At 49.7% G+C, this 26466-nt stretch overlaps 1 protein-coding gene across 7 annotated transcripts; it reads left to right on the top strand.

Annotated features, from left to right (window-relative positions):
- Positions 1-154: 154 nt before the first annotated feature.
- Positions 155-22744, top strand: LOC101063620 (tensin-3). 7 transcript variants are annotated; one of them, XM_029830990.1, is made up of 29 exons: positions 155-472; positions 3643-3696; positions 3770-3969; positions 5636-5803; positions 5891-5941; positions 6011-6133; positions 6225-6289; positions 7103-7186; positions 7764-7876; positions 8323-8383; positions 8472-8547; positions 8632-8761; positions 8993-9058; positions 9826-9927; positions 13559-14734; positions 16808-16965; positions 17043-17172; positions 17260-17343; positions 17962-18082; positions 18158-18702; positions 18785-18871; positions 18967-19098; positions 20116-20208; positions 20655-20732; positions 20867-20944; positions 21034-21202; positions 21321-21389; positions 21483-21512; positions 21623-22744. In XM_029830990.1, the coding sequence occupies exons 4-29, from the start codon at positions 5654-5656 to the stop codon at positions 21765-21767; spliced, it is 4116 nt and encodes a 1371-aa protein (XP_029686850.1). In that variant the 5' UTR covers positions 155-472; positions 3643-3696; positions 3770-3969; positions 5636-5653; the 3' UTR covers positions 21768-22744. The 7 variants fall into 7 exon arrangements, with proteins under 7 accessions (XP_029686850.1, XP_029686848.1, XP_029686847.1 ...); XM_029830988.1 differs by lacking the exons at positions 3643-3696; positions 3770-3969; XM_029830987.1 differs by lacking the exons at positions 155-472; positions 3643-3696; positions 3770-3969 and adding an exon at positions 801-1415 and having other exon boundaries at positions 16811-16965.
- The last annotated feature ends 3722 nt before the right edge of the window (positions 22745-26466 follow it).

Genomic DNA, 26466 nt, shown 5'->3' on the forward strand with positions numbered 1-26466 from the left:
ATGAAGCGCTGTTGGGGGGGGGGGGGGCGCGCCTGCAGGAGGAAGCGTGCGTGTGAGGGGTGAAAAGAGCGAGAACAAATGGAGGAGAGGCGGAGGGAGGAGGCCAGCGAGAGGGGTGGGAGGCGGGCTGGAAAGGGGGGAGGGAGCCGGGGAGACGGCCCTGGCTGGGAGGACTATCCCGTGCCAGGACTTGCGGCGGCGGCAGCCCCGAAGGAGACAAGTGTGCTGGGGGTCCCGAGCGGGAGAAGCAGGCGGCACAGACGCGTCCAGGTCCGCAGCGCAGGCTGAGATAAAGACGAGTAAGAGTCCGAGGAGAGGTCGCCGAGGTGGAGCAGAGTTTCCAGCAGAGAGAGAAATGAGGCTGTCCGGCTGCATTAAGCCCGTGTGAAGAGGCTCTTTAATCGGGACTCTTTCTCCCCCAGCGGCGCTGACGCACAAAGAACAACCAGGCAATCTTTCTCGGTTCGAAAAGGTAGGATTTCGGAACTTTTTCCGCACAAGAAACCACTTTTCTCCCTCCCTGCCTCCCTCTCTTCTCCTTTATCTTTTTTTTTTTCTCAGCAAGTTGTTGATAGAAGGGTCGCTCCATATCCTTTAGAGCCAGGATCCCAGCCACGTCCCCCCCGCCCTTTCCCCTCTGCCCAGAAATGATTTAAAGCTTAAAGAACAGGGCACTGCTCTCTGTAGCCTGTTTACTTTGGCTCTGTAGCCAATAAAACTCGGGATGTGTGCGCGTGCCCGTGCGCGAGAGTCTCTTCCTGCAGCCACTCAGTAAAGGGAGTCATTCAAACACAACAAGAAGAGCTTTTTCGTGCGTGTTCTCTGGGCCCCGGCCCAAAGCCTGACCTGGACTCTTCAAGGCTTTAAACGTGATGCCCTTTAATGCCGTAATTCTGGCGTCCTGGGCTTTAATGGTGCCGGGGACCCTCTTTAATGTAATGTGAACCACATGGGGGAGACTTTTCTGCTTATTGTGACATGATGGGAACAATCACAACAGCTTTGGCTCTTCTCAGCCGCGCGGTATTCCTGACCCGGGGAGCATCCACGGGCATCCTCGCATCACGGCAACCCTCCGCCCCGACAGTCCCGCCCTTTTCTCCGCTTGGAACCCGGGGACACACCTGCTTTTACACCCACCAGCGCACCTTTCTTTCAAGCCTCGTAAACCACGCAGGTTTTTCTGAGCGTCACGCGGACTGAGCTCTTTCAAGATTAGCTTTAATTACAGACCCACTGGGGCAAGAGGAATATTCTTGAACTGGCAATTAGAGCTGTTTTTGGTGGTTCTGTTTGGAGGGCAGAGGCATTTGTACGATATCTGGCTCTGGAGGCCATAGGAGTACACGTCACAAGCTGTTTTTGTTCCCGGTTACACAAGGACCAGGCTCCCGGTGATGGTGCGGTTTGGACAGGTGGGTTGGCACAGAGTCGGAATTGTGTACTGTAAGCAGGACATTGTGCTCTGACCCCGGGTGAACCAGCATGGCCCAAGCGCACGTCGTGACCGTGGTTCCTGACGTGTGAGAGCCATTAAAGGGAAAGAAGCAGAAAGGAGGAAAGAACGGCGAGAAAGAGACGGGCTGAATGAGAGTGAGAGTCGGAGCGTAAATCCATTTTAAAACACATTCCGCCGTGACCTCGGGATCAAAAACGGTAATTAGGGGGTGCTTTTAGGAGCCCAGAGGGCTCTTTAAGAGTCGCTGGGAGCCAGGGCTGTCATTTTTATCCCCTTGAAAATATCTCCTTAAAACGTGGGACAAATACATGTTGGACTGCTGCGGCCACTAAATAAACCTGCTAAAAATACCGCCCCCCCTCCCCCCACTTACATTGTGGCTTTTTGAAAATAGTTCTCATGCTTTTGTTTATTTCAGCTCTCCTGCGATGAAAGGGTGTCAGAGCAACAGTGCAAACACACAGAGAGGCTGGCAGGAAAAAGCCAAAATAAACTGTGGCTTTGTCCCTCCCGGAGCCCTTCAACCCATGACTGGCAGACGCGAGGACCTCTGCGGAACGAGGCCCGTGCCAAGAATGGACACCAGGCGCTCGGGAAATGCGTAGCCGAGGCGTTCCGCGGGTATTAGATGGGAATTCTGAGCAGCAGCTGAGCTCAGATAAAAATGGTGTCATCTGATAGGACATGAATAGCTTTTTTCACGCGCTGGTGCGACAATCTAACGTGGTTAAATGGAGCTAAATTGGCCTAACTGGAATAAAAACATTTAGTACCTTTGCCAGTTTAATGCGTCACTAATTGTCGGACCAAATTTCACGTCGAGTTTGGAGCGGCCGCAAAATGCCGCTACGGAGCGTCGATCGTAAACTAGTCGCTGGCACCAGTGGGAGCAGTTAGGCTCGATTTGGGAGCGTGAACGCGGAGGGTGAGGGGCGCCTTGATTGCTTTCGTATGTGTGCAGCCAAACGGCGAGCCGGAGCCATCCTAATTTTCTTTTAAAAGTTGAGACTTTTTTTCCCCTTAAGTGTCTCGGATTCCTTCCCGGGACACCGGGGGATTTGGGGAAAACGGTCAAGTAAATCTTTCGTTTTGGATTGTCCCGATGCATGAAAGGACACGCTCCCTGCTTCCAGCCAAACTTTATTTCATTCATCGGATCGTGCTGCTGGCCAACAGTAAATCACTAATGGAAAATCCAGCCGGAGAGTCTGCAGACGTGTAGCAACCAGCCTCCTCGCATCCAAACACAGTTGCTTGCTGCCACTTATGCAATGTTTTTGCCAACGTTTGCCACCCAAGCAGATCGGTCAAAGAAAATAATTAGTCACTATTTAAAGATTGGGCCATGTTTGCCCCCCTGAGGCCCGGCTCGCTGTTCTTTGCTTCTGTCATCCGGAGGTTTATCTGTTTGGGCAAACTGGAAGTTTCCATTCAGCGTGGTGGAGGGAGTGGCTCCTGAAATAGAAACCCCGGCAATCCGACTGCATTTCTTTCCTTCCTCTGTTTGATTCATTTGTCTCTGGGGCTGTTGTGGCCAGATGAATGGAACGGCGCTTGGATCCAGTCCCGACTGACAGATCGCGTGTCTGCGGCACCCACGCAGCCCAATCAAGCTCTTACCTGTAGAGCGCAGAGCTGGGGGAACCAGACACACCCTAATCCCCCCAACATCCTGACCTCAGCAGGCCTGTTGCAGCTTGCCCGGCGGACCCGGCAGACCCGGGAGCGAGCTCTCTCCAAACCCTCCCCGCCTGCCCTGCTCCTCGGACCGGCTCTCACAGTGCCATGGGTGGGCTCAGGATTTGAGCTCCTTGGCACTGCTTACGCTGCCTTTGCGGGCTAATGCTACAGCTCAAACCAGGAACAAAAGCAGTCAGTGCAAATTAAAGACCAATTATCTTTAGTGCATGCTACGGCAAGTCGCCGGCGTTAGCTCGACTGACGAGTGGGGGGCGAATGAGGGGTCTGTTTGGTAACAGAGGCTGATTGCAGCACGACCGTGAAAGGAATATTGCAGTTTTGACAATAGGTGTGACTCTTTTCATAACATTTTGGGGGAAAAGGACCGATTATAGCACAGATAATCCAGATTTGATGTTGGATTTTGTGCTAATCTCTTAACCTGGTTGCCTCCGTTCACTCTAATGGCTGCTTTGTTGCCTTTCTGCTTGAAAAATCTGCAGTTTGTTGATAAAGTCCTTGATGAATCCCTCTCGTAGAAGGCTTTCTGTCATCAGGTGCAGACAAATTCTCTCAACATTTCCAGAAGAATTGGCCGTACAGCTCTGATCACATGATGTTTTTGCCCAGAACTCTTTGTCAACTCGTCTGGTTCACCTGGAGGTGAAGTGGCGCTGTTCCGGCCTCCAGTCCCCGGAGTTCTTTGACACTTCCAAAATATTGTGCAGCCCTTCTTCCATATCCTGGCCCCGGACATAAACAGACCTGAAGCACCGGCTCTGCTGTTCATAAATTTCCCAGCAGTAAACACTTTTTCCACAGCGTCTCAGGTGAAACAGACCTTGCCGTTAATACCCCGACCCTCCTCCCCCTCCCCCCCACCACCACAATACACCCAGCCCTGCTTCCCCGAGGGATGGCTTCTTCACACACACGACCCTTTCATTCCGCTCTGAGGGTCAGTTTAAGCTGCGTTCGGGTTGTCCCTGCTTTATGGCTCCCTCTCCGGCCCCCCCTCAGACTGTTTTTCTGTAGCCTGCGGTCGTTGCGAACTCAATTGGCGGACACATTCTTCGGCCGCTGATCGTTTTAATCACAACAAACAACGGGTGACATTTAAGATGGCTGATGATATCTTTGGCAGCGGCAGGAATTTGTGTCTGTGCCTGCACGCCCGTCTTTCTGAAAGCTGAATCATTTATCAGGCTTCTCTGACGAACGTAGCGTTGCCACACGCGCGGTCGCTAACTGGCCTTTACATGCAGCGAAATTCTGCTTTAATCAAACCAGAACCGTTTGATTTAGATTGATATTAATGCTCTGAGTTTGGTGCATGGAGGGAATGTGTTGTACGAGGTAAACATAAAGAGAGGGACGCTTTTAATGGAAAAAGCTGTCAACACGTGTGATTGTGCACCACATTTGCTTCGCTAGCCCGACGGTGGTTGCTTAGCAAGCTCAAGGTTGGTAAACAGCAGAAAATGTTAGCAAATGGAAACTTGAATCGTTAACTTCAACTTCCTGGGAGGCCTGGCTGCAGCACAGGAGCTCCAGCAGCTGTCTGAGGGGAAAAATAAAAGGGCATCTGTGAGCAAAGGTGTTGAACTGACTATAAAGTAGGCAGAGCCCCATATGGGCAGGGAAATGTTGGGATAAATGTGTAGCATGCTCAAGTTTAGCTTGTCACTTCATGACAGTAAGGTTATTCTGGGCTTGATCAAACACATCCAACACAACTGACCTTATGTAATCCTGTTATATCGTCACGCCTGATTTGAACTCTCTGATTTTGATATATAATGAAACTAATCTTCAGCGTTTGCGTAATTTGTTGGCGGAAAGCAATTTGGCAGCTTTTTCCATGCTAAAATGTCTTGTTTTTGTTCTGGTTTCTACTTCCTCATCACACCGATATTCCACAGCAGACTGGGAACAGAACCAGCTCCGTCGGGGTCGGATTCTGTCCCTACTTGTGAGAGAGGCCGTCCGTTGACCGTCACAGGAAGGTGGCCGGCAGCGTGCACACAGAGATGACTAGATAAGAGAAGCGGTCCGTCCGTGCGCTGGTATGAAACGGGCGCGCTCTCGGCCACCGCTGCAGGAAGTGCACGGCCATGAGGTCACAGGGGAGCACCATCGCTGAGGGATTTGCTGCAACTGGTTCCAGCCAGACCTCACTGTGGGATTTTGTTTTTTGTAGAACAGCGGTCGCTAGATAGCCGGTGCACTGAGCCGTGGATATCAGCGAAGGTCCCCGAAACGGCGTTTCTTCTGAAGCACAACAATGATTGTGACGGTTTCAGAGCAAACAAGACACCCACGGTCAGACAGTTGGGTGATTCTAGGCAGCTGTCCGCCAAAGTTGGATACGGTGATGAAAGCTGCGGACTTTGACCCTCAAATATTGACTCAGACAAAGTCGCCCGCTGACGGGGGGGAGAGAGAGAGAGGGACGGGGATGGGTCAATGATGAAATGTGTCCTTTTGTTTCAACAGGAAGCCTCGAAATTCAAAATGGAGGAGGGATACGAGCTGGACCTGACGTATATCACAGAACGCATCATCGCCGTGTCCTTCCCCCGGGGCTGCTCCGAGGAGATCTACTCTCACAACCTGAAGGACGTCACTCGGATGCTCAAGTCCAAGCACGCAGACAATTACCTGGTCAGCGCTGGAGCTCCTCACCTGTGGCCTCAGGAGGAAGTTTCTGTGTCACTGTTGCTGAAGTCCTCTGTTGTCCGTTCCCTCTAGATCATCAACCTGTCTGAGAAAAGGCACGACCTCACGAGAATGAACCCCAAGGTGTGTTTGGAGAAGGCGCGAGTGCAGGGGCACGTTTCTGTCCGGCTCTGTCTAACTCTGTGTTTTCAGACGCTGGATACAGGCTGGCCGGACATGCACGCTCCACCTCTGGATAAGATCTGCACCATCTGTAAAGCCATGGAGGGCTGGCTCAACGCCGACCCCCTCCATGTGGTGGTTATACACTGCAGGGTGAGCACACGAGGAACAACAAAACCCATTTGTTGCATTGTGTTTCCTGTATGCAGAATGAATCATTTCCTGTCTGCTCGTGTGTCTTTAGGGGGGCAAAGGTCGCATCGGAGTCGTCATTTCATCCTTTGTGAATTTCACCGAAGTATCAGCGAGGTATCCAGCTGCCGCCATGCCTCATCCGCTCTAACGCTTTCCGGAATTGTGTTGTTTGCCCTAAAGTCTGGAGTTATCCGTCAGCAACGTTCCCAAATCTGTCTTTTTTTAACCCGCCCTCCTCTGAGCAGGAGTCCGGGAAAATCGCCTCAAAGGGAGACCGCGACCATGATTCAGCGCGTGTCGAGTTGCATGAATCAACAGGGAAACATTTGAGCTCCTGCAGTGGCTCCTGGCTACAGCGCTGGTATCACCGAGCCCGTTCATCGGGAATCCTCGGATCATTATGGGCCGAGGAAACCGAAACGAAAGAACTCTAAGAACCGTCACCCTCGCCGCAGAAGGCCTGGCCTTCGCTGTTTAGGCCCCGCCGAGGAAGCTCGCACATCCGCCAGGTGACTGCGGAGGGCGAAAGGAGGTAGAGGAAGAGATAGGAAAACAAAAGAGGCAGATTTACAGTGGGGGGGCGGTGGAGGGAGGGCAGCAGAGCTGTGAAAAGGCCTCAGCGCCTGTTGGTTTTAGGTCCCGTCTGAATGGCCGAGCTGTGCACACACTGCGCCCTCCCCCTGTCCTCGTCCCCCCCTCTGTGTTTACTTAGAGCTGCCATTCTCTTCCTCTCTGCTGGAATCCCCCGTCTCTCCGGTTACTTTCCCTCCCGTCCATTATGCATGTGTATGCATCCGTGCTCGCCTGTTGTCTCAATTTAAGTTGGGGTTAACAACACAATTCGACGATGGAAGAGCGTGAGAGTGCCGCGCCCCCCCCTTCGCACGACTCGTAATGACTTAACGCGTCTCTCTGTCTCCCTCAAAGTGCCGATCAGGCCCTGGACCGCTTCGCGATGAGGAAATACCACGATGATAAGGTCTCAGCGCTGATGACACCTTCACAGAAGCGGTAAGACCCCCCAATTCAAGCTAGGCCCTCCTGTCCAGCTACGTGGGCGGTAAGACCCCCCAATTCAAGCTAGGCCCTCCTGTCCAGCTACGTGCTTTCTCTCTCCGCTGCGCATCCTCACCCCGGGCCCTTCTGGGTTCGCTGGACACCTTTGCGTTTCTCGGAAAGGTTTCTTGGAGCTTGTAATGGGAATCGGAGCTCCTGTTAACCTGGTGTAACCCTAACCTGGTGAATCACCGCCAGTCGTCATTGTTCGCACGACTCTCTATTGTCCCACTTTCCACCACATAGTTTTGTCCCCAGATTTGTGTCATATTGAAACATTAGGAACAGACACATGGCTACAGGATGTTGGCAGTTTTCCAGTGTGGCCGCCATAAATGCTAAAAAAAGTCACCGTAAAAGTTTAGAGTACTGATGTTTACATGGTGTTCTACTTAAAAATGACACCAATCTGCGTCCATCCCTTAAATTTAAAGCTAGAAATAGTAATAATATGTGGTCATATATGATATCTTTTAAGGAAATGATAGGTAGTTGAATACTTTTAAGAGGACTTCTTGTTCTTCCACGTCAGGTACGTTTGGATCCTCAACAGCCTCCTCAGCGGCTCAATGAAGATCAACGCATCGCCCTTGTTCCTGCACTGCGTCATCCTCCACGGGATACCCAATTTCGACACAGCTGGCGGTTCGTCTCATCTTGTTTACCACCACACACAGCTGCATCTGTAAATGGAGCTGAACTTGATGCCGCCACCACTGTAATAACACCAGCCAGACAGCCCCACATCAGAGGCGGGGCAGTAAACAAGTAGAAGTCTTATCTGGTCCCTTCACATCTTTCTCTTTTTCCCCCCCGATGCTCATGAAACCTCGGGAGGAGATGTTGGCCGGGGGGGGAGGGAGTCTTCTTTACGGGATCACAGTGAAGTTCTGGGAATTCACACATGCGCTTGGCAATAAATTGCTGTTTTCATCACATTCCGAAATCCCTTTTTCACAACAAGGGCTTATCACACTTGAGCGCCGAGCAAAACAGTCTGAAGTGACTCCGAATTCGTTACCTCACCACTAGCTTAAGGTCACGGAGGTCATTTAGGTTGAGCTATATTGATTTTTTATTTTTTCTTGCAGTTTGTCGTCCATATTTTAAGGTGTACCAGGGAATGCAAGCAGTGTATTCGTCTGGAATATAGTAAGTAGAGTCCTTCTTTTGCCGATTTTAGGGTGACTGGAGCGGATTTCCACTGACGGCTGATTCCGTACCGTTGTTTTTGTTTCAGTCACATCGGCCCAGGTCACAGAGGTCGTGTCTGCATCATCCTGGAGCCGGCGCAGCTTCTGAAAGGAGACATCATGGTAAAAAGAGCCACAAATTTATGCTTTCCGTGAATCCACCGCTGTTATACTGATGGCAGTTTTCTTTCTCTCTTTTTTTTATAGATTAAATGCTACCACAAGGGCGAATTAGCCTCCGAACGTGAAGTTATTTTCCGGCTTCAGTTCCACACGGGAGCAGTGCAGGGCTACAACCTGATATTTGAAAAAGAAGACATGGAGTCTGCCAACAAAGGTAGACTCGTCAAAGCCCCGAGAGACAGGTCTCGACGTGCAGCTGCTCGTTTACGGCAATTCCTCCGCTCCTCGCAGCTTTTCAGCTCAGTCTGGACTTCATTTAGAATTGGCGCTTTCAAACCAATAATTTTACTTTCCCAAACATGTTACGTGCGCCGAGAGAACCCGATTCCAGCACCATTCACCATTCTATTTCAGTAACGGCATTCCTGTGTGCTTTACATTCCAGATCCCAGATTTCCAGACTACGGCAAAGTGGAGCTGGTGTTCTCCGAGGGACCGGAGAGGATCCCAGGTAGATCGCTAACTCCTTGTTTGATTTGCTGGAATGAGAAGTAACTGGAAAAGCAGACGGTGTGCGTCTCCGTTATTTCTGTCCCCCTCCCCCCCGAGCCCTGGTGAGGAGGGATGTGGAATGCTGCAGGGTGGAAATGTAGTGTGAAGTGTGTGCTGACAGATGCCGAAGAAGCACAGCATGTGCTGCCCCACAGGAGTGCAGCTATGCTGGCCGTGCACGTGCACGTGCTCGTGCGTGATATTTTGTGTACGGCTGCTTGAACGTTTTTCAAGATGGTGCCTCAGCTATGCTAGTCACATTAGCCGAGTTTAGCCCAAAGATGGGATTCAGGTGAAAATCACTAATATTCCACCTCTTTTAAAGCCAAATAACTAGCTGACACCTGATGTTTAGGAACATTTTGTCAATGGACTGAGACTAGCTGTCCGGCCCTGTTTACAGTTTCCGCCTTTAGCCGAGTGGCACCTGGCTGGAGCATCATCATTTCCTCCAAGAAGATATGAGACTGATGACTGAGACTGAGGCGTGTCGTGGAACTCACAGCAAAATACTTATTTTTTTCCCTTCTATTCTTTCAAAAATGTCTCAATTATATGCTGTCAGGCCAACTGCTTGCAGACTGTTATTACCTCATATTTAGAGATGCATCAGCAGGTTCTCCTCTCGTGTATATGGCGCGTTTTTCCTTTTAAAATAACAATGATGCAAAGTTGTGCTGCTCAGAAGTCCTGGATTATACTCCTGTCTTTTGTTTCTCGGCCCAGGTGCAGACCGATGGCAAAACGGGGCGGATGTTATTGTAGACTACAACACAGCAGATCCACTAATCCGCTGGGACTCCTACCAGAACATCTGTGATGCCGAAGGTAGGCCTGCTCCTACATTAGTCACTCCATTCCTCAACCACTAAAAGGTGGTTGAAATTAGTCAGAGTTTGAGCGAATTACTCACCGAGCTGCTGCCTCCTCTGGACCTTTTCACTAACACACACCCTGTTTTGTTCCTGGGTTCCGCACTATCGAGGGACGGCAGTAGGATTGCTTTTACATTCGTCGGCTGGTTTCTGTTTTTTCGGTCACTGAAATGAATCGTGAGCGGCTCTTAAGTGAATCCTGGCAGGCTGGTACGGAAGCCTGCGAGAGACAGGACTTCTGTTATGTGAGCGAAGGAAATGAGGGCTGAAATGCATCTTCTGCCCTCACGGACAATGATGTTTTTGTGCCAAACGCAGGGAGGAGCGTCCTTGTGGGGAGCAGAGGAAGTGCGGCTTTCAAGCAATTCCCATTTTGTTGTTGGCGTCCATGAAAAAGCATTAAATGTCCCCCCGCGCACACACACACATACACATCTCACCCCCAGAGCCACCCTGTCGGAGCGTCCTGTCCTGGCCGCTGTTGCTCTGGGCTCGACCACAGAAGTCACAACAGCCTCCCAGAATAGAGCCGGATCGTTGTAGCGTTTAAAAACCAGATCCACCCTTTCCCAGAATTCAATGGGCTCAAAAAAAAAAAAAAAAAAACGAGCCGCAGTTTTATTTTCTTTTAAAAAAGCCCCCGTGGGAGCGCGTAGACTTACGCACACCTCGCGATACACAATAAAAGAAGGAGACTCACAATGGGAAATCTTATCAGAACAACAAATGAGAGTAACAGTTTTCTCCTACTGCCTCAATTCTGAAGCCTTAATGTGGGATGTTTACAGTGTTTCTCATGTAAACACGACATCCAAGTGGGAAGACTGGGAATTCTGCATCCACTTACCAGCTCCTGGCGGAATCTGTTTATTCACGAGAACTCGGTCAAGAGTAGGAAGTCAAAAAAAGAGGTTTGCCACCAAAGTGCTAAAGTTGTGAAAAGAAAATCTAATTTACTTCAATGACTTTTAAGTGAGACTGTGTGTTTATCCTAATGCGAGTCAAATTAAAGGGATCGTTTGGCCAGAAAGGTTGTTTACTGTCGAAGTGTGGTGTGACTCTTGAAGGGGCTCGGATTGTTACGCCCCGAATATTTTGCTTCCTTCATCAACGTCCTCAGCCGGATGTTAAACTTAAAAAGTCCTCCTATTCCAGGGAAAACGACCCTGAGGCTGCGAGGCACCGCTGCTGTCAGCTCTTCTGTGAAAAGGAGAGAAAGACTCATAAAATCGGTGTTTTTTAACATGATACATGTGACGTAAGGATTCGATTTCTCTTTAAAAGACGACATTTTTCTCAAAATCTGCAAGATGTTGCTGATTATTAGCCGACAATGGATATGGCGCTGTAGCTTGACTTGACCATTGACCGTTGGTTGTCCAAGTGTCCACCAATAGAGGGTATTTGAGTTATTTATGGCTCAGTCAGTAGGGTAGTGGCTAGTTCTCTCCAATAACTTGTACATTTAGCTAGTTAAATAAACACGTGTGTGGATTGTGCCATTAGCCAACCTGTGCTATGCTGCTAGTGTGTGGTCAAAGCATTGAACACACTCCTGCAGCCGTAACACGTGACTGAGGGGGGTTGTCCGCATTTAAGAACGTGGGACTAGGCGGAAAGTGCACACGTTCAAAACGCATGTGGGAGCTTGTGAAGAGGAAGATGATGCATATCATCATCATCATCAACATGCTGTCTTGTCATGGTTTTGGCATTCAGGAGGTGCAGAATGGTAACTCAGGAGGAATGGAACTGTGCTTTTAATTACCTAGTTAAATACGTCCAGGTCTCATCCTGTGTGCTGAGAGAAGATGGTTTCGTACCACAAGTGGAGATGATGAATGCTTGTTGTGAAAACGTGGACATTTTCCCCCCAAAGTTCGAGCATATTTGGTTAACCAGACGTCGGTTTGGTTGCTGGCGTAAACTTGGGAGGTGAAACACTTTCAAACAATTGTCAAAACCCATAATTGAGTTTACAGCACATCTGCTGTGTGCGGATATCGACCGTAGTCGGAGGGAAAACAACTCACAAAAATCGCCCCGAGCAACAGGTAGATGGCAGCGATTGTTTGATGAATAAGTGCCTGTTTTACGGAGTGAAAAAGTCTGGAGGTGCAGGAATGTTGTTTTCATTCCCTGCTCCTTTCTGGGACTGTCCTCTCTTTTCATTCTTTCTCTCTATTTTTCCCACTCTTTTCTCCCAAGTGGGGTAGTCCCCTCATGCCCAGAGAGGGGTCGGGTTACCGGTTTCCTTTGCCCCGCCTCTGCCCCTCAGCCCCGCCTCACTTGTTTACATTCCTCTGCCCTTATTTGGAGATCTCAAGGTCCCCCCCCCCCTGTGTGGAGTGCAAACACTCACCTCCTCTGCAGAGAAAGAAAGCAGGGCCAACTCATTGGAACTCTCTTGTTCTGACCCTGACCAGCGTCTGCTGGGTGAAAGCCATGTCCATTCGTGGGTGGTTCGGTTGGGCCTTGGCCAGGACCATATTTCTGGCCGCAGCGCTGAAGGTAAAAGATTTTTTCGTGTTGAAGCAAATTCATTGCCGTGATTGTGGAGGGAGGAATGAGACACGGTTGACAGGGCAAGATGGCTTGTTTTCTTTGAAGAAGGGTGTTGGGGGGTGGGGGGCATCTCGCTTGCACGCACCTTGCCTGAAGGAATGTTACGGGAAGGATTTGTTAGGGGAGAAAACTCCCTGTGGGGCTGACCCATGAGCAAGGCCTAGACCACTCGAGACGATACAGGATAAAATATTTGTGTTAAGTGGTGCACACGGGAGCTTTGGGTGGCGAGGAGGTGGAGGGGGGGGGGGGCAGCATTTACCAGATCAGGTCCTGTGGTCACACTTTGACTGAAAGGCAAGTTCTTAAAGCAGAAGTTTAAGAGAGGAGGCTAGGAGTCATGTTCCAGCTCTTTTGTTGAGGAACAAGGAGAACCGCGGCGAAACGGCGAGCTTTAGCTCATGGGGAGGGCACTAATGTGCCCTTTTCACCATTTTGCCCTTGGCCTGAGATTTCCTTCGTTTTCTCTTGTGATTTGATTTGAAAGCTCCTCGCAAGATGACCGCCTTCCATGGCTTTTCTTTCATGGGCTTCAGGTTGTTTGGACATATGCTGGGGGTCAGGGGGGCAAGCGAAAGGGAGCAGGGTGGCTTAATGGCAGCAAGGTGAGGAATGCAGGGGTCAGACCAAAGACCTGCTGCAGGCATGTGCAGCGGGCTAGACATCTTTTATAGTCCCTGGCTATGAGGAGCACCTTTGTCTGCTGCACACTGGGCATACTCTCGCACCTGCCCCCCCAGAGATGTTGACAATTACTGGGATATCTTTGTGTTTTAACCTTCGCCTTATGCATCTGATTAGGAGGATTTTGACTTAACTTTAGGGAAATAATTGACTTTCCTTTCCCAACTAATGTCCTTGTTTTGGTAGTCTTAATTCTTGTTGTGTCTAAATGCTGTTTTTGTCAGGTTTGTTTGTTTCTGTGGTCTTGTGTCGTCTCTGTGAGTCCCGTGTTACTCTGTGTATTTGTGCCCATACCAGCTGTCTGTATGAAGTGCTGCATCTCTTCTATTTTGCAGCACCACGCTCTCAAGGCCTAACCCAAGACAAAGTCTCTAGCAAGCAGAGCCCCAGTGGAGGCGAGGGCACACTTGGTCGAGGGGCGTGCCCGACATCTGCCACCTCCAGTCCTGACCACAGTGACCACGCCCTCTCCGTTAGCAGTGACTCGGGTTTGTCGAGCACTTCCTTGTGGGCGGAAAAACCTGCACCTGCTGTGGCGTCTGCGACAACCACGGGGACCATCAAGCCGAACCAAGGACCTAGCCAGCAGGAAAAGGTCGAGCTAAAGCGGCTTTTAAGCGGCTTCGGACTCGAGGGCCCTTCAGCTGGAGAAATGGACGACCGAGGTCCCAGAGTCGGCATCCAGCAGATAGTCCCAGCACAAGTGCACATCAACGGCGACCCCAGACCCAGGGAAAGAGAAACAGACATCCTGGATGATGAGATCACCGCAGGTCACGATCTTCGGAGCGTGGACAGTTTAGGGACTTTATCGTCCTCCTGCCACAAGAGCAGTCAGAACTCCCTGCTGTCTGATGGCTTTGGGAGTCCTGGAGTAGAGGAGCAGCAAAGCCAAACCCAGCACTACCCAGCCCCGCATGCAATGGAGGAGTACGAAAGAGCCTACGCAGAGGCTAGAAGAGGCTGTCTGACCTCCAGGAGCAACTCCGTGGCCTCAGCTAATCCCAGCAGTGCTTCCGTGGGCAAGCAGCATGTCTACAGGCAGGGGAGCTATTCCACACAGTCCTGGGTTCGACAGCAGCAGATGGTTGCAGCTCAGCAGTTCATCTACATGCCTGAGAACGGCAATGAAGCGGAGGTTTTTCCAGGGAACAAGCAGGGGAGCAGTCTGTCTAAAGCCAGCCAGTCCACCGAACCAACAGGCACCACTACGGACATGACCAAAGACGCTCTAAGAACCAAGGTGCCGCACAAGGATCAGGCCACCCAGCTGAACAACAACAACAACAACAAGTGTGACGAGGAGTTCAAATCTCTGACGTTGGATATCGACAACTCCATCGACCAACTCAATCAGCTGATCATGGACTTGGACCCCACATTTGTGCCCCTGTCAGGCCTCAGCTCTTCCGTCAAGAGGAACGGCGTTAGCAGCTCCACTCCCAAATGCTCGAACGGCATCAATCTCAGATTTGAAGAGAAAAACACCCCGAAAAACACGCAAGAGACAGGTAAGCTAGTCAGACAGTCTGGGTGTGGTGATGCTGGTGCTGGTAGTGGTGGTGGGGCTGGCTTTTTTGGAAGCACGAAATGTGTGACAGTTGTGATCAAAGAGAAGCTCTTCACACACGAGCGACTCAACATTTAACGGCCACACTTGTAACCCTCGAGTTGTTTTTCTCCGGCTGCGTGGGCTCCCGACACCGTTCTGCCTCTCCCACCTGGCGTGTTTTAGGAGCACAAATAGCAGGGTTGTTGCCAGGTTTTCAGATGTTTTCAGCATGTTTCTGAGAAAAGTGCACAGTCCAGACTTGCCTGCATCTGGCTCCAGGAACAGTCCGGTACACAAAGAGAGTGTGTCCTCTCGTCATCAACCGCTCTTTCTTGGCATTTGGTTATAGAAAAAAACCTTTTTTTAAAAATGTCTCTGAGACACCAGCTACTTATTATTCAGTGTAAAAGTATTTTTAAGCATTCTCTGTGTCTAATTGAAGCAACCTCTTAAGGTTACAGTCTTTATTGTGGTTTCATGGCTCTGTCCTTTAAAATTAATGCTTTGATTGTTGTTGTCTGGTGTGTTGTGTAAATAGGGGATATGCAGCCTAGTGGCAGCCAATATTCCTTGGAGATATTTCCACTTTGTTCGTGTTCAAACTTATCCCGGAGCCACCTTCAAGTCTACGCAAACACTGTGTGTGTGTGTGTGTGTGTGTGTGTGTGTGTGTGTGTGTGTGTGTGTGTGTGTGTGTGTGTTCATACCAGCAGGTTTTCATAGAAGTATAAAAGCTGTCCACATTCCAGCAGACATATGTGGACACATTTTTTTATCGTTCAAATCTTCTTGCGGTTAAACGCGGATGTTTCTGGACTCTTGGTTCTTTAGAGGTGTTTGTCCGCAGTGTGTGCAAACCTGCACGTTCACGTGGTATCAGTGGGCCGAGCGTTTGGGAGGCCCGAGGAATTTTGGAAGCAGGAACACGCGAGCCTGGAGGCGGTGTTTTCTCCCCCATTAGGCGACTGCAGCCTGCCTGCCAGTCTGTATCGTCTACACTCGAGCGTCTTTCCAAGAAGCAAACCCTTTAGGCTATCATGTGACATGATGTACATGTATATAATATTATACATTGTTATTATTTTGTTACTTCAGAACAGGACCAAATAATATTTAATGGCGTCGCATAACTTTGAGGTGTTTAATGATTAATATCTATGTTTCATATGATTGTATATTAGCTCGGTGCTGTGAGAACCCAGGCATGAGTTAGGGAACATGAGATTTATCTGAGAGAAGACATTCTTCACCATAGTTTTATCTCCAAAACCTGGGAAATTCACCCAGTAGAGAGGGGGTTGCTCCGAGGATTAAATACTCTGCTCTTGCCTTTTGTATGAACAAGCCTCTTTAAGAATTGAAGCAAATTGTACTCCGTCTGCAGGCTAATAGAATTGTTCCGCAGCACACGCTGCAGATCTATGGGGGCAGGTGGGGGTTCGGTTAGCATCTCTCTTGTCTTCACCTGTTCAGACTTTATTTTCACTTTTCAAAATTCTTGCCCTTCAAACTACCTCCTTCCTACACAGGCTCGTTATACATTTACCACGCGGAGTTAGTTAGCCACCTCTTCCACTTCCTGCCAGCTCAATTATTCTCTAAAAACAGCTCATAGTAACAGATAGCTTACATAAACCTCGCAGTGCATGTGTGCAGAAACAATGCCAGGTATGCATGACAGGGTGGTCTGGGTCATCCATACTCGCCACAGACAGAATGACTAACCATCGGCAGCATTAGCACCCGGCCTATTAGCATTCTTCAGGGCAGAGGGGTCGGACCTTGCTCAAATTAACACTTCGGTGCTAAGTGGTAACACTCTTCAGAGTAGTCACAACACTGAGCCCCCCCACATAAACACACCCCCACGCCTTCCAGACCACCAACCAGACCCCTGGCGTTCCTCAGCTGTCCTCTGAAGGCAGCGCTCTGCTCCTCCCGTTTAGGCTGATTTCGTTTTATTCATGCACTCATATTTTCTTAAATTGATAATATATGATACATTCCTGTTCTTATTCATGTGTCTATCCAGCAGTCCAGTCCAGCGATGGGAGGGTGGGTGTCAGTCGCTCTCTGAGTCGCCAAGGAAGTGATGTCACGGACCATCCGGGCTTCCGCAGCTCGGGTTGGGTCGGGCCAGAGGAGTATAGGAGCCAGCGGACGTACTCGCCATGCCTGCCTCAGTCTCAGGTATAAACTGTGTGTTTGTGTGAAATTTTGTGCAAAATGTTGTGCTCCTCTTTATTTGTGTGTGTCTTTATTTCCAGCATCACCTGTTCAGGGGCGACAGCACTGAATACAGGCCTCTCGTACCAGAGGTGGACAGTGGGGTCGAGGCTGGGAGTGACATGACTCCGCCCACCCCCGCGTTCCCCATCTCTCCACCGACACCTTACGGTAGAATCAACATTCCATATATTATTATCTGGCTTTCTGCACGTATTTTTTTAAACCCGACTGTCTTTATTTTGTTGTTTTTTTCAGTGAAAAATTTGTCAGAGTTGAGCCAGTTTAGGCAAACTCCATCTCCCAGTCAGCAGTCCTGCGGGGGCTACAGAACAGGCCACGGTAGGAAAGCCCGAAACACCTGAGCTAAAGAGTATTGTTTCCAAATAATTTGGGATCCACAAATCCTTTTCCACAATAGGGATACAAAGAGGTAATATTTTCCTGTCAGCTCCCACATTGTGAAGAATCCCCTCTTGTTTTTGGTGTGTGTGGTGACCTGAGCACGTTCTTGGACAACAGAGCCATTTCTCTCTTCTTTGGAAAGATGAAAGCTCTTTTTTGTTCACACACCCCAGCTCTTCTTATTTTTGCATCAGCATCTGCGGTCGGTCCTTTCATGCATTCATTCCTCGCTCGGTTTTCATCAAAGCGAATTATAGAGCACGGCAAATTGTTGCAAGGCCCTCGTACGCATTTACATGCGCTCCCGCCCTCCTTTGTAGTCCCTCAGACATCTGAGGGCACTGCATTCTGTCTCCGGGGTTACTGTGGGTTAGGGCCCGTGACGCACAAAACTGCCCCCCCCCCCGCTGAAGTGTCAGTGTGAAATCTTTGCTGTTTAATGAACTTTTGAACACTCAGGTCTTCATTAAATTCATTTGTCATCAGACCACAAATGTACTGAGATGTTAGGCACTCGTCCAGCTGTTTAGACCTGTTCTCCTCACTCTCTCCCAGAACCATGTGGATATCCGGAGGTGATCAGTCACGTTGGAGTCGACAGTTTAACAGACTCCTCCGTAAACCGTCACAGAACGCTGAGTGCCTCTGGTGTGGGGGCCCTTCAGAGGACAGAAAGGTATTCGGATTTATGACTGTGATAGTGGAATGAGAACGTTTCAAAAGCGTCTTTGCTGGATCTGTTTTTACCTAGTTCCTCCATGAGCCCACCATGGCCAGAACATCCATCCCTGAGCTGCCAGGCCTCTCTGGGCACCTACGCCTCCTCCTCCAGGCAACCGCTGCACCACTCCCTGTCACTGGACTACAGCTGTCACCCCCCTCCCCTGCACCACCCTCACGTCCACCCTGCCCCCAACGCCCACAGCTCTCCCCGTAGCAGCCAGCGGAGCCGCATGGCCCGGTACGCCCTCAGCCGCAGTCCGGCTCCGAGCTTCGAGGAGCAGGAAGACTCAAGCCCGGGCTACGGCACCGATTGTGCCAACCCCACCATCCAGCCGCTGGGGAACGGGAACATGGACAGAGACCTTTTGGACGGGCAGCTTCCATCGCTCCTGCTGCCCCCGCATCTGCCCGAGAAGAAGCGAGCATCAGACGGGGAGCATTCCTTCAGGACAGCGTCTCCATCCCTGAGTGGCTTCTCGAGCCCCCACAGCGGGAGCTCTTTGAGTATCCCCTTCCCTAATGTTTTGCCTGACCTCTCGTCTCAGATGTCCGGAACAGTCTCGCCTCTGCCCGGTAAACGTCTCATTCATGTCACGCGCTTTCCTAACTGCTCACAAATGCATCCAAGACCCTGACAGATGTGTGTGTTTTCCAGATGTGCTGGCCGGCAAGCAGGTCACAGTAAAATTTGTGCAGGACACGTCAAAGTTCTGGTACAAGCCAGATATCTCGAGGGATCAAGGTGTGTGTGTGTGTGTGTGTAGCAGCTAACAGAAATAATCCAATCAGCAGTTTTACACCAAAGAGCCACGTTAAAATTGTTTTTCTCTCCTGCAGCTATTTCAGTCCTCAAGGACAAGGAGCCCGGCTGCTTCGTTATCCGTGACAGTCATTCCTTCAGGGGGGCTTACGGACTGGCTATGAAGGTGGCGACTCCTCCTCCGTCAGTTCTCCATCAGAGCAAGAAAGGTAGCTTCTTTTGAGTCGTCGCTGATATAATCTTTTTGCTAAATAAGAGCCACTTACCTGGGTTGAACCCGGCAGAGAGAAGGCAGGATTCTAACATCACAGCCACTATTCAAAATCAAAATTGGTTTGAATATTTTGGTAAATGGTTGCATAACCGGCGACGTTAGCATAGCTTAGAATAAAGGAGAGCAGCTCCTGGGCCACTGGACCAGGAGGCGGGGCTACTTCCTCACATCCTGGGAATAACACATCCCACACAAAACCGTCTCTGGTTACAGACGACTGTACTCCCCTGCGTGCTGGAACATGAGAATGCCTCCCTCTGTTTTCGTGTCAGAGCTCCTCAGTCCATGTTTCTCTCCTGGGCATCATCATGAAGAAGCCACACAGACCCCATTTTCTCCTGATCTTAGATGTCCAGCTAATGTTTCACCACCAAACAATAGACGCGCTGGTCCACAGAGCGCCTGGGCCGATCCCGTGGCGCTCTCCTGGGGAGCTCTGTGACGGTGGGATCCAGCAGGCAGCTCGGTTGCTGTTGAGCACCGTGGGGAGACGGTTCAGATGTGGATGAAGAGTCGCACATCTGGACTCAAACTGGACCGTTTACGGTTTATTAACTGTGAAAGCCACCACACCGGGAGGGCCCCGACCAGACCACCGCTGCGACCCGTCCTCAGGTTTTATTCCCTTGCTCGCACCTGCCCTTTTGTTTTGCCACGGACCTCTTTGTGGTCCGATGGCACCTGTGCTGACATCATGACACGCTCTTTGAGCTCAGGGCATTGTGGCTCCTCGTAAGTGTGAAACGTAAGCCACCTCAAGGTGGGAGCCTGTCTGCCAGCTTTTGTGTCGGTGCATTCCTCGTGTAGACTCCTCCTGTCCCCTCAGAGGAGCCCCTTCGGATCATCATCCCATGAATCTGTGGAGGGACAGAATGGAGGGATTTCATGTTTCACGTGAGAAAATATACACAAATATATCGCCTCACCAATTTCCTTCCTATTTTCCACTCAGGGGACATGTCCAATGAACTGGTCCGCCACTTCCTGATCGAGTGCACTCAAAAAGGGGTCCGCTTAAAGGGTTGCCCCAACGAGCCTTACTTTGGTGAGTTTCCGCCCTCCTGGAACATGTTTTCACTCTTCGGTTCCTGGTCCACCTACTCCACGTAGAGTGCTGCCCTCTAGTGGTGTGTTGTGACTCCTACCTCATGCTGCTGGCGGCTGTTTTGGTTCAGAGGGAGATTAAGGGGCATTAGCGTATCCGCGGCGTGCCTGTGGTAACCATAATGACGCTGTTTTTTCTATCACGACTTGTAGCTGCATGTGATTCATGCTCAGGTGCCACCAGGTGTATTCATCGTTCTTTTACTGTAAATCTTCTGGTTTATGTCTGCCGAGCTGAGTTTCAGAGCGTTCTAATTTCTTTGCAGAATTTACTGAACTTTGAACCAGTTATCCCTTCTTAGATGCTTAGAACCAGATGCTGTTGTTGGATTAACTGACAACACGTCCCGGAAATATTCATCGGGAATTCATTGTATTGTCTTCCAGGAAGTTTAACCGCGCTGGTTTGCCAGCACTCCATCACTCCATTGGCCCTGCCCTGCAAACTCATCATACCTGACAGAGGTAAACAGCCCACACCCAGCAGCAGACTTGATTTCCCAATAAAGGTTACTGAGGGTTTGTGGTTGGGGCTGTGCAGCTACCACACCGCCAGGCTGTTTCTTTGATGTCTTTGATGTCTTTCTTTCTGCTCAAAGATCCTCTGGAAGATGTTGTGGAGACTACCTCGCAATCAGTCACCAACTCCGCTGCTGAGCTGCTCAAACAGGGCGCAGGTAATCAGCCCGTCCCCGATAAACATCATAAATCCGCTTCACGCCACCTTAATTGAGCTAAACGGTTGTTTGTTTGCGTGCGTCCGCAGCCTGTAACGTGTGGTACCTGAGCTCCGTGGAAATGGAGTCCCTGACAGGCGTCCAGGCGGTGCAGAAGGCCACCACCATGACTCTGAGCTCCAACCCTCCACCCATGTCCACCGTGGTCCACTTCAAAGTGTCCTCTCAGGGAATCACCCTCACTGACAACCAGAGGAAGTGAGTAGCGCATGTCCTCAGCTCTCACCGTTACTCACCCGTGTTTGAAAACAGTTTTAAATGTTGAACTCCTCCCAGGGAGCCTTTTGTCACCAATCCTCTGCCTGTCTCCCTGTAGGCTCTTCTTCAGGAGGCATTACCACGTCAACACCGTCATATACTGCGCGTTAGACCCTCAGGACAGAAAGTGAGCGTGAACTTCAGCAGCGATCACGGATCTGCAGGCGGAGATAAACTGATAAAAATAATCAAACTTTATCCTGTTTTCTGATGTTCCCAGGTGGAAACGGGAAGGCTGTACTTCAGCAAAGTAAGTCACATGATTACTGTGGTGCCGAGTCGCTCACTGGAACAGACAGTAGTGATGTTGTTGAGGGAGGAGACGGTGCCCATGTCAAGTGCTCTGCTTCGCCTCTGCAGGATCTTCGGCTTTGTGGCGCGGAAGACCGGCACCTCCACAGACAATGTGTGTCACCTGTTCGCGGAGCACGACCCGGAGCAGCCGGCGAGCGCCATCGTCAACTTTGTTTCCAAGGTGATGATCGGCTCACAAAAGAGTAAGTAGGCTCGAGAGAACGCCTGGACAGACTGAAACGAGGAGGAGGAGCAGGAGATATGGTGGTGATCTATAACCACTGATCCAAACTGGATCCCATTCGTGACCACCTACCAGCGCATTCATGATGTCTCTTATGTAAAAACAATAATCTGCTTCTATTAAGCTGTTTTTATTTTCCTGAAAAGAAGCAAATTAAGCATAAAAACATGAGAAATGTCTGAATATATTTACCAGCTTACAGCTCAAATGTCACATGTTTTAATCACATGACAGGCTTGACAAAGATTGTACTTCTTTTGAAACCTATTCTGTTGCATGTCAGGGTTTTCCTCACGTTTATCCGGCACAGATTCTGTTGATGCTCTTAACATTTATAACGTTGTAGAATATTTTGGACATGCCGTTTAGTAAATGTAGAATTTGGACTCCACTATATGCAAAGCCGCGTGTAGGACGGCCACATTTTATCTATGCAATGCAAATTTCTATTTTTTTAAACTGCAGCGTGCACGAGGCCCTTTTGATCCTCCTTGTGCATGTGGTCCACTTCTAAAGCTGTCTGTGACATGATGATGAATCGGGCGTGCGATGGACTTTAAAAAACGTAGAAATATTTGAATATTTAAGTTTTATTCTGTCCTCTACTGGGCCTGGACGGCGGGAGGGTCCCAAACAGCACCGCAGGACTGGCTCAGACACGTGTCCCTGCTGTCCTCACAAACTGGCTGCTACTAAACCAGTGCAATCGTCTGTTTGGGACAGTGGTTTGACCCACAGAGCGACCCCCAACCATCTTTCCAGCTCCATCTGATGTTCATATCCATTATGTATACATTTCTTAACATGTAACCATGAGCTATTATCTGTACCTCATATCTTATCTCATACTGTGTATAACTCGCTAGATGTGAACACTATTTGTACTGTATATGGATATTGTATTGATTAATGTGTTCTGTAAATAAACCAAATCAAACTATTAACTGATGGTGGTGATCCACAGTTTATGATTATTTTATTTTGTAATACCAACTGGAGGAATCTCCAGCGTGCTCTGCTATGTTTGGACAGTAGATTGGGCTGCCATTTAATCTTATTTGCATAATTTACGTCATAGTAAAAAAAAACAGTAGTCATTATTCCCCTTTAGGAGCCTCCCTCTAAGCTCGTGGTGATATTGAAAAAGCCATCACTGCATTATTCTAACCCTTTGCAACCGTTGCTACGAGTTGTTTTATATCTGCTTCTCCACGGAATCGCTGCGGCCTTTAACCAGCAGAGGGCAGCACTAACACAAGCCACTCGGACCTGCGGGAGGGTGGAGCGGGGTTGTGACGTGGCAATAAACTCCCGAGACTGCAGCTCTGCGTCAACAGTAACGACGAGAAGGGATGGGAGACGATTACGCATCCGTCACATGTTTTTTAAAGACACGTTTTGTGCTTTTTTTTTTTTCCTGCGGTCCAACATAGGTTCTCTCGTTAAATGAGCTTTTTAACCTGCTTTCATGTCCGGACAGGTCGCTCTGATGCTGCTGAGAGGGAATAAAGTTGCAGAGAGGAACGCTGTAATAATTCAGACCCCTCTTCCTCCCCCCTCCTCCTCCTCCGCTCACCTCTGTCCCTCTGCAGGTGGTGAAAGTGAAGAATTCCCGGGGAGGGCAGGAAGGAAGTGGAGGTCCAGGTGCGACGGCTGCACCGAGCCCACAGACGCGTCTACCACTGTTATTTAGGAATTTAGGGGAAGTCCTGGGATGTGAGCAACGCAATCGAGTGAGGGGGGGTCAGAAACATGATATTTCACGCACTGATGCAGTAAAATGTGATGGAAATGGAGCTAAAACAAATTGATGACGTAAAAAAGTATAAAAAAAAAAAAAAAAGATTTGTGCTTATTCCTGATTGTAATCCTGGTAGTTGCCGGTGAGCCCTGCTAACATTTCAGCCCACTGCTATTGTGTTGACTCCCCTGACCTGAGCAGGGACCCATAACGGAGCGTAATTAAGCCTGTCAGATACAGTGTGTGTCTTCACAAACAGCCTTTCAATGCAGCTTCACCCATTTGAAAAAGGCCTGTTCTCACTAAGGCCAATCAAGCGCCACTTTGTGCATAATGTTGAGGTGAAAGGCCCCGTTTACCAGGTTGATGGGACTCATTCTCCTCCTCCTTCCTCAGCCACTTAATTAGTGAGGCACGGCTCATCTCTTGCCCCTCTGGGGCAGAATAGAGGCTGGGGTACAAAAATAGAAAGTGAGTTCTTGGATGGCTGCACAATTTGAGGCTCCCATTCATTTCTATTTTCCTCCTCTTCGGAGATTAATGGAGGACATTCACAGCACGTTACAGTGGTGGTGGAGCTCAGGTCTAGACAGCACCCTGGTCAGGGATTCACCCAAAAATGTGTGTCACAGGGGCACTTTTTGATGTTTCTGTCATATACTGCATTTTTAATCTACTTTTAAACCTACTGTCCATTCAATAACTCCTTTTGTCGCATTTGTAAGGTCTTAATTATCTTAAATAAGTGAATTTCTCAACAACTGAAGGGTCGTAGAGGAGCTGAACTGAAGGATGTTCAAGTCCCAAATAATAGTAGATATCACTGTACATTTATATTTACATGTGCCAGAATTGGGGGATGATTGACATGTGATGGACAGGCAGCCTGTCCAGGGTGTGACCCCCCACCCCACCTCTGACCCAATGACCTCTGGGATTAGACCCAGGACCATGACCCTCAGAGGGAGCTTGTGAAGGCTACTGGAAGATAGATGGATGGATCGATAAAGTGGCGGAGGGAGGGAGGGAGGGAGGGATGTACAAACAAGCATCAACACCAGTGAAAAAGCCCAATAGGAGACAGAGAAGAGAAATACACACAGGAAGTGATGCTGTTTAGGGGGATTCAGGGGCCCACAGTGAGCAGCACCATTTGCAGCCCCCCCCCCGTGCACTGTGGAACCCACCAGGCAGAGTTCTCTCCAGCCTAATTACGGCCTTGGTGAGCCTCAGGGGCCGAGGCTCCAGGAACAGGGACCACGACAGCTCTCCTAGCAGGCCACTCCAAAAAATAATGAACCAACCCCGGATTTAGATGAAAGGTGACCTTTGGCCCCTTGGCTTTTTATCCTTTTTGCCATTCAAAACACATGTAATAACCATCAAACTGTCAAAAAGGGGGTCGGGGGGGGGGGGGGGGGGGGGGCAAAATCAAAGTGGTAGGAAAATGATCATATTAGTCTTCCAGGCCTTTGAGAGCAGCTCGTTCTTTACGAATGGATGGTGACCATACAGGCGTGTCACATGATCATGGATGGTGACCATACAGGCGTGTCACATGATCATGGATGGTGACCATACAGGCGTGTCACATGATCATGGATGGTGACCATACAGGCGTGTCACATGATCACAGGCGACCTCATTTCTACATCAATCCTGCCTCTTTTCCCAAAACAGCTTCAGTTGATCCCAAATATGCACACAGACACACTAGGGTCACCCCAAATTCCAGGCATAAATGAGGATGTGTGAGGAGCACGGACACACACACACACACCCACACACACACACACACACACATCCTGTAGAGATTAAATGTATTAAAACCGTGGATGTAAATATGACGTGTTGATGCCGGAACGACCTGCGGATGCTGTGTGAGAGGCACATTTTTCCCATTTCTTTGCGTCACCTTGCTGACCTTCTGCGGTCTGCATCCGCACACCTGCCGCCCCCCCCACGCGCGCCGCAGGTGAGCTCATCCGATTTTTCCCCGGTCATCTTAAAACAGCGGAAAATCGTTCCGGGTCGGGATTTCGATCTTTAAACCGCCATAAACCAGGTGATGTTAAACACATGTACAGTAACGTCAGTGGAATTCCTGGTGCGGGGCCTTTATTGAGTGGCTGCTCTGCGGGACGCCGTCCCCCCAGCACATGCCTCCCAGAGCCCGGCGCTCTCCTCTGCTATGCTGAAAATGCACAGGTGGCTGAGTGTCCCTCTTCCACAGAGCTCTGAGCAGAGGAGAGGGAGGAAAAATCAGCAGGCCCCCCTTTTTTTTTCAGCTTATGAAACAAATGTTTGGCATTCCACCGAGCACGGCTCTGCTGTAGGCCTGTCTGTTAACAGGCGGCAGTACGCCAGGGCTTGTTGGCCACCGATTCGACTCTCGCTTCCAAGAAAATTCAAAAGCAAAGAGGAGCGGCGCACCTCGCCTCTCCTGTTGTTATTCTTTTGTTGGGCGGACTGTGCCAGCGTATTCTCTCTCTCACTCGTCCTCATCTGCAACCAATTCATAGCTAAAAATGCTGCAGATGTAATTACCGGGGAATTTTCTCACTTACATGTGTGGTATGTGTCTTTATTTTAACTCCGCAGCACGGACAGAAAAAAAAAATGGCAACAACTATGTCAAACATTCTGACATTAAGTTGAGAGAACACTGGCGTACAGTATGTGTGGGGACAGGTATCTGAGCTGCAGGCTGGAGCAAAGCAAATACCAGAGGTGCAGGTCAGCCTCTTTTATGCACAGGTGGATGATTTTCTGCATGTTTTGACTTAAAGTGGTTCTGGAGGTGAACGCCAGCTGATCTGACTTCTGACTCGATCCACAAGAGACGGTGATGCCCATCAAGCTTTATTCAGCTTTATTCACACCTCTTTAACATCACTGACCCTTAAAACACACACACACACACAC

Source organism: Takifugu rubripes, chromosome 22 (genome assembly GCF_901000725.2).
Source record: "Takifugu rubripes chromosome 22, fTakRub1.2, whole genome shotgun sequence".
NCBI classification, from domain to species: domain Eukaryota; kingdom Metazoa; phylum Chordata; class Actinopteri; order Tetraodontiformes; family Tetraodontidae; genus Takifugu; species Takifugu rubripes.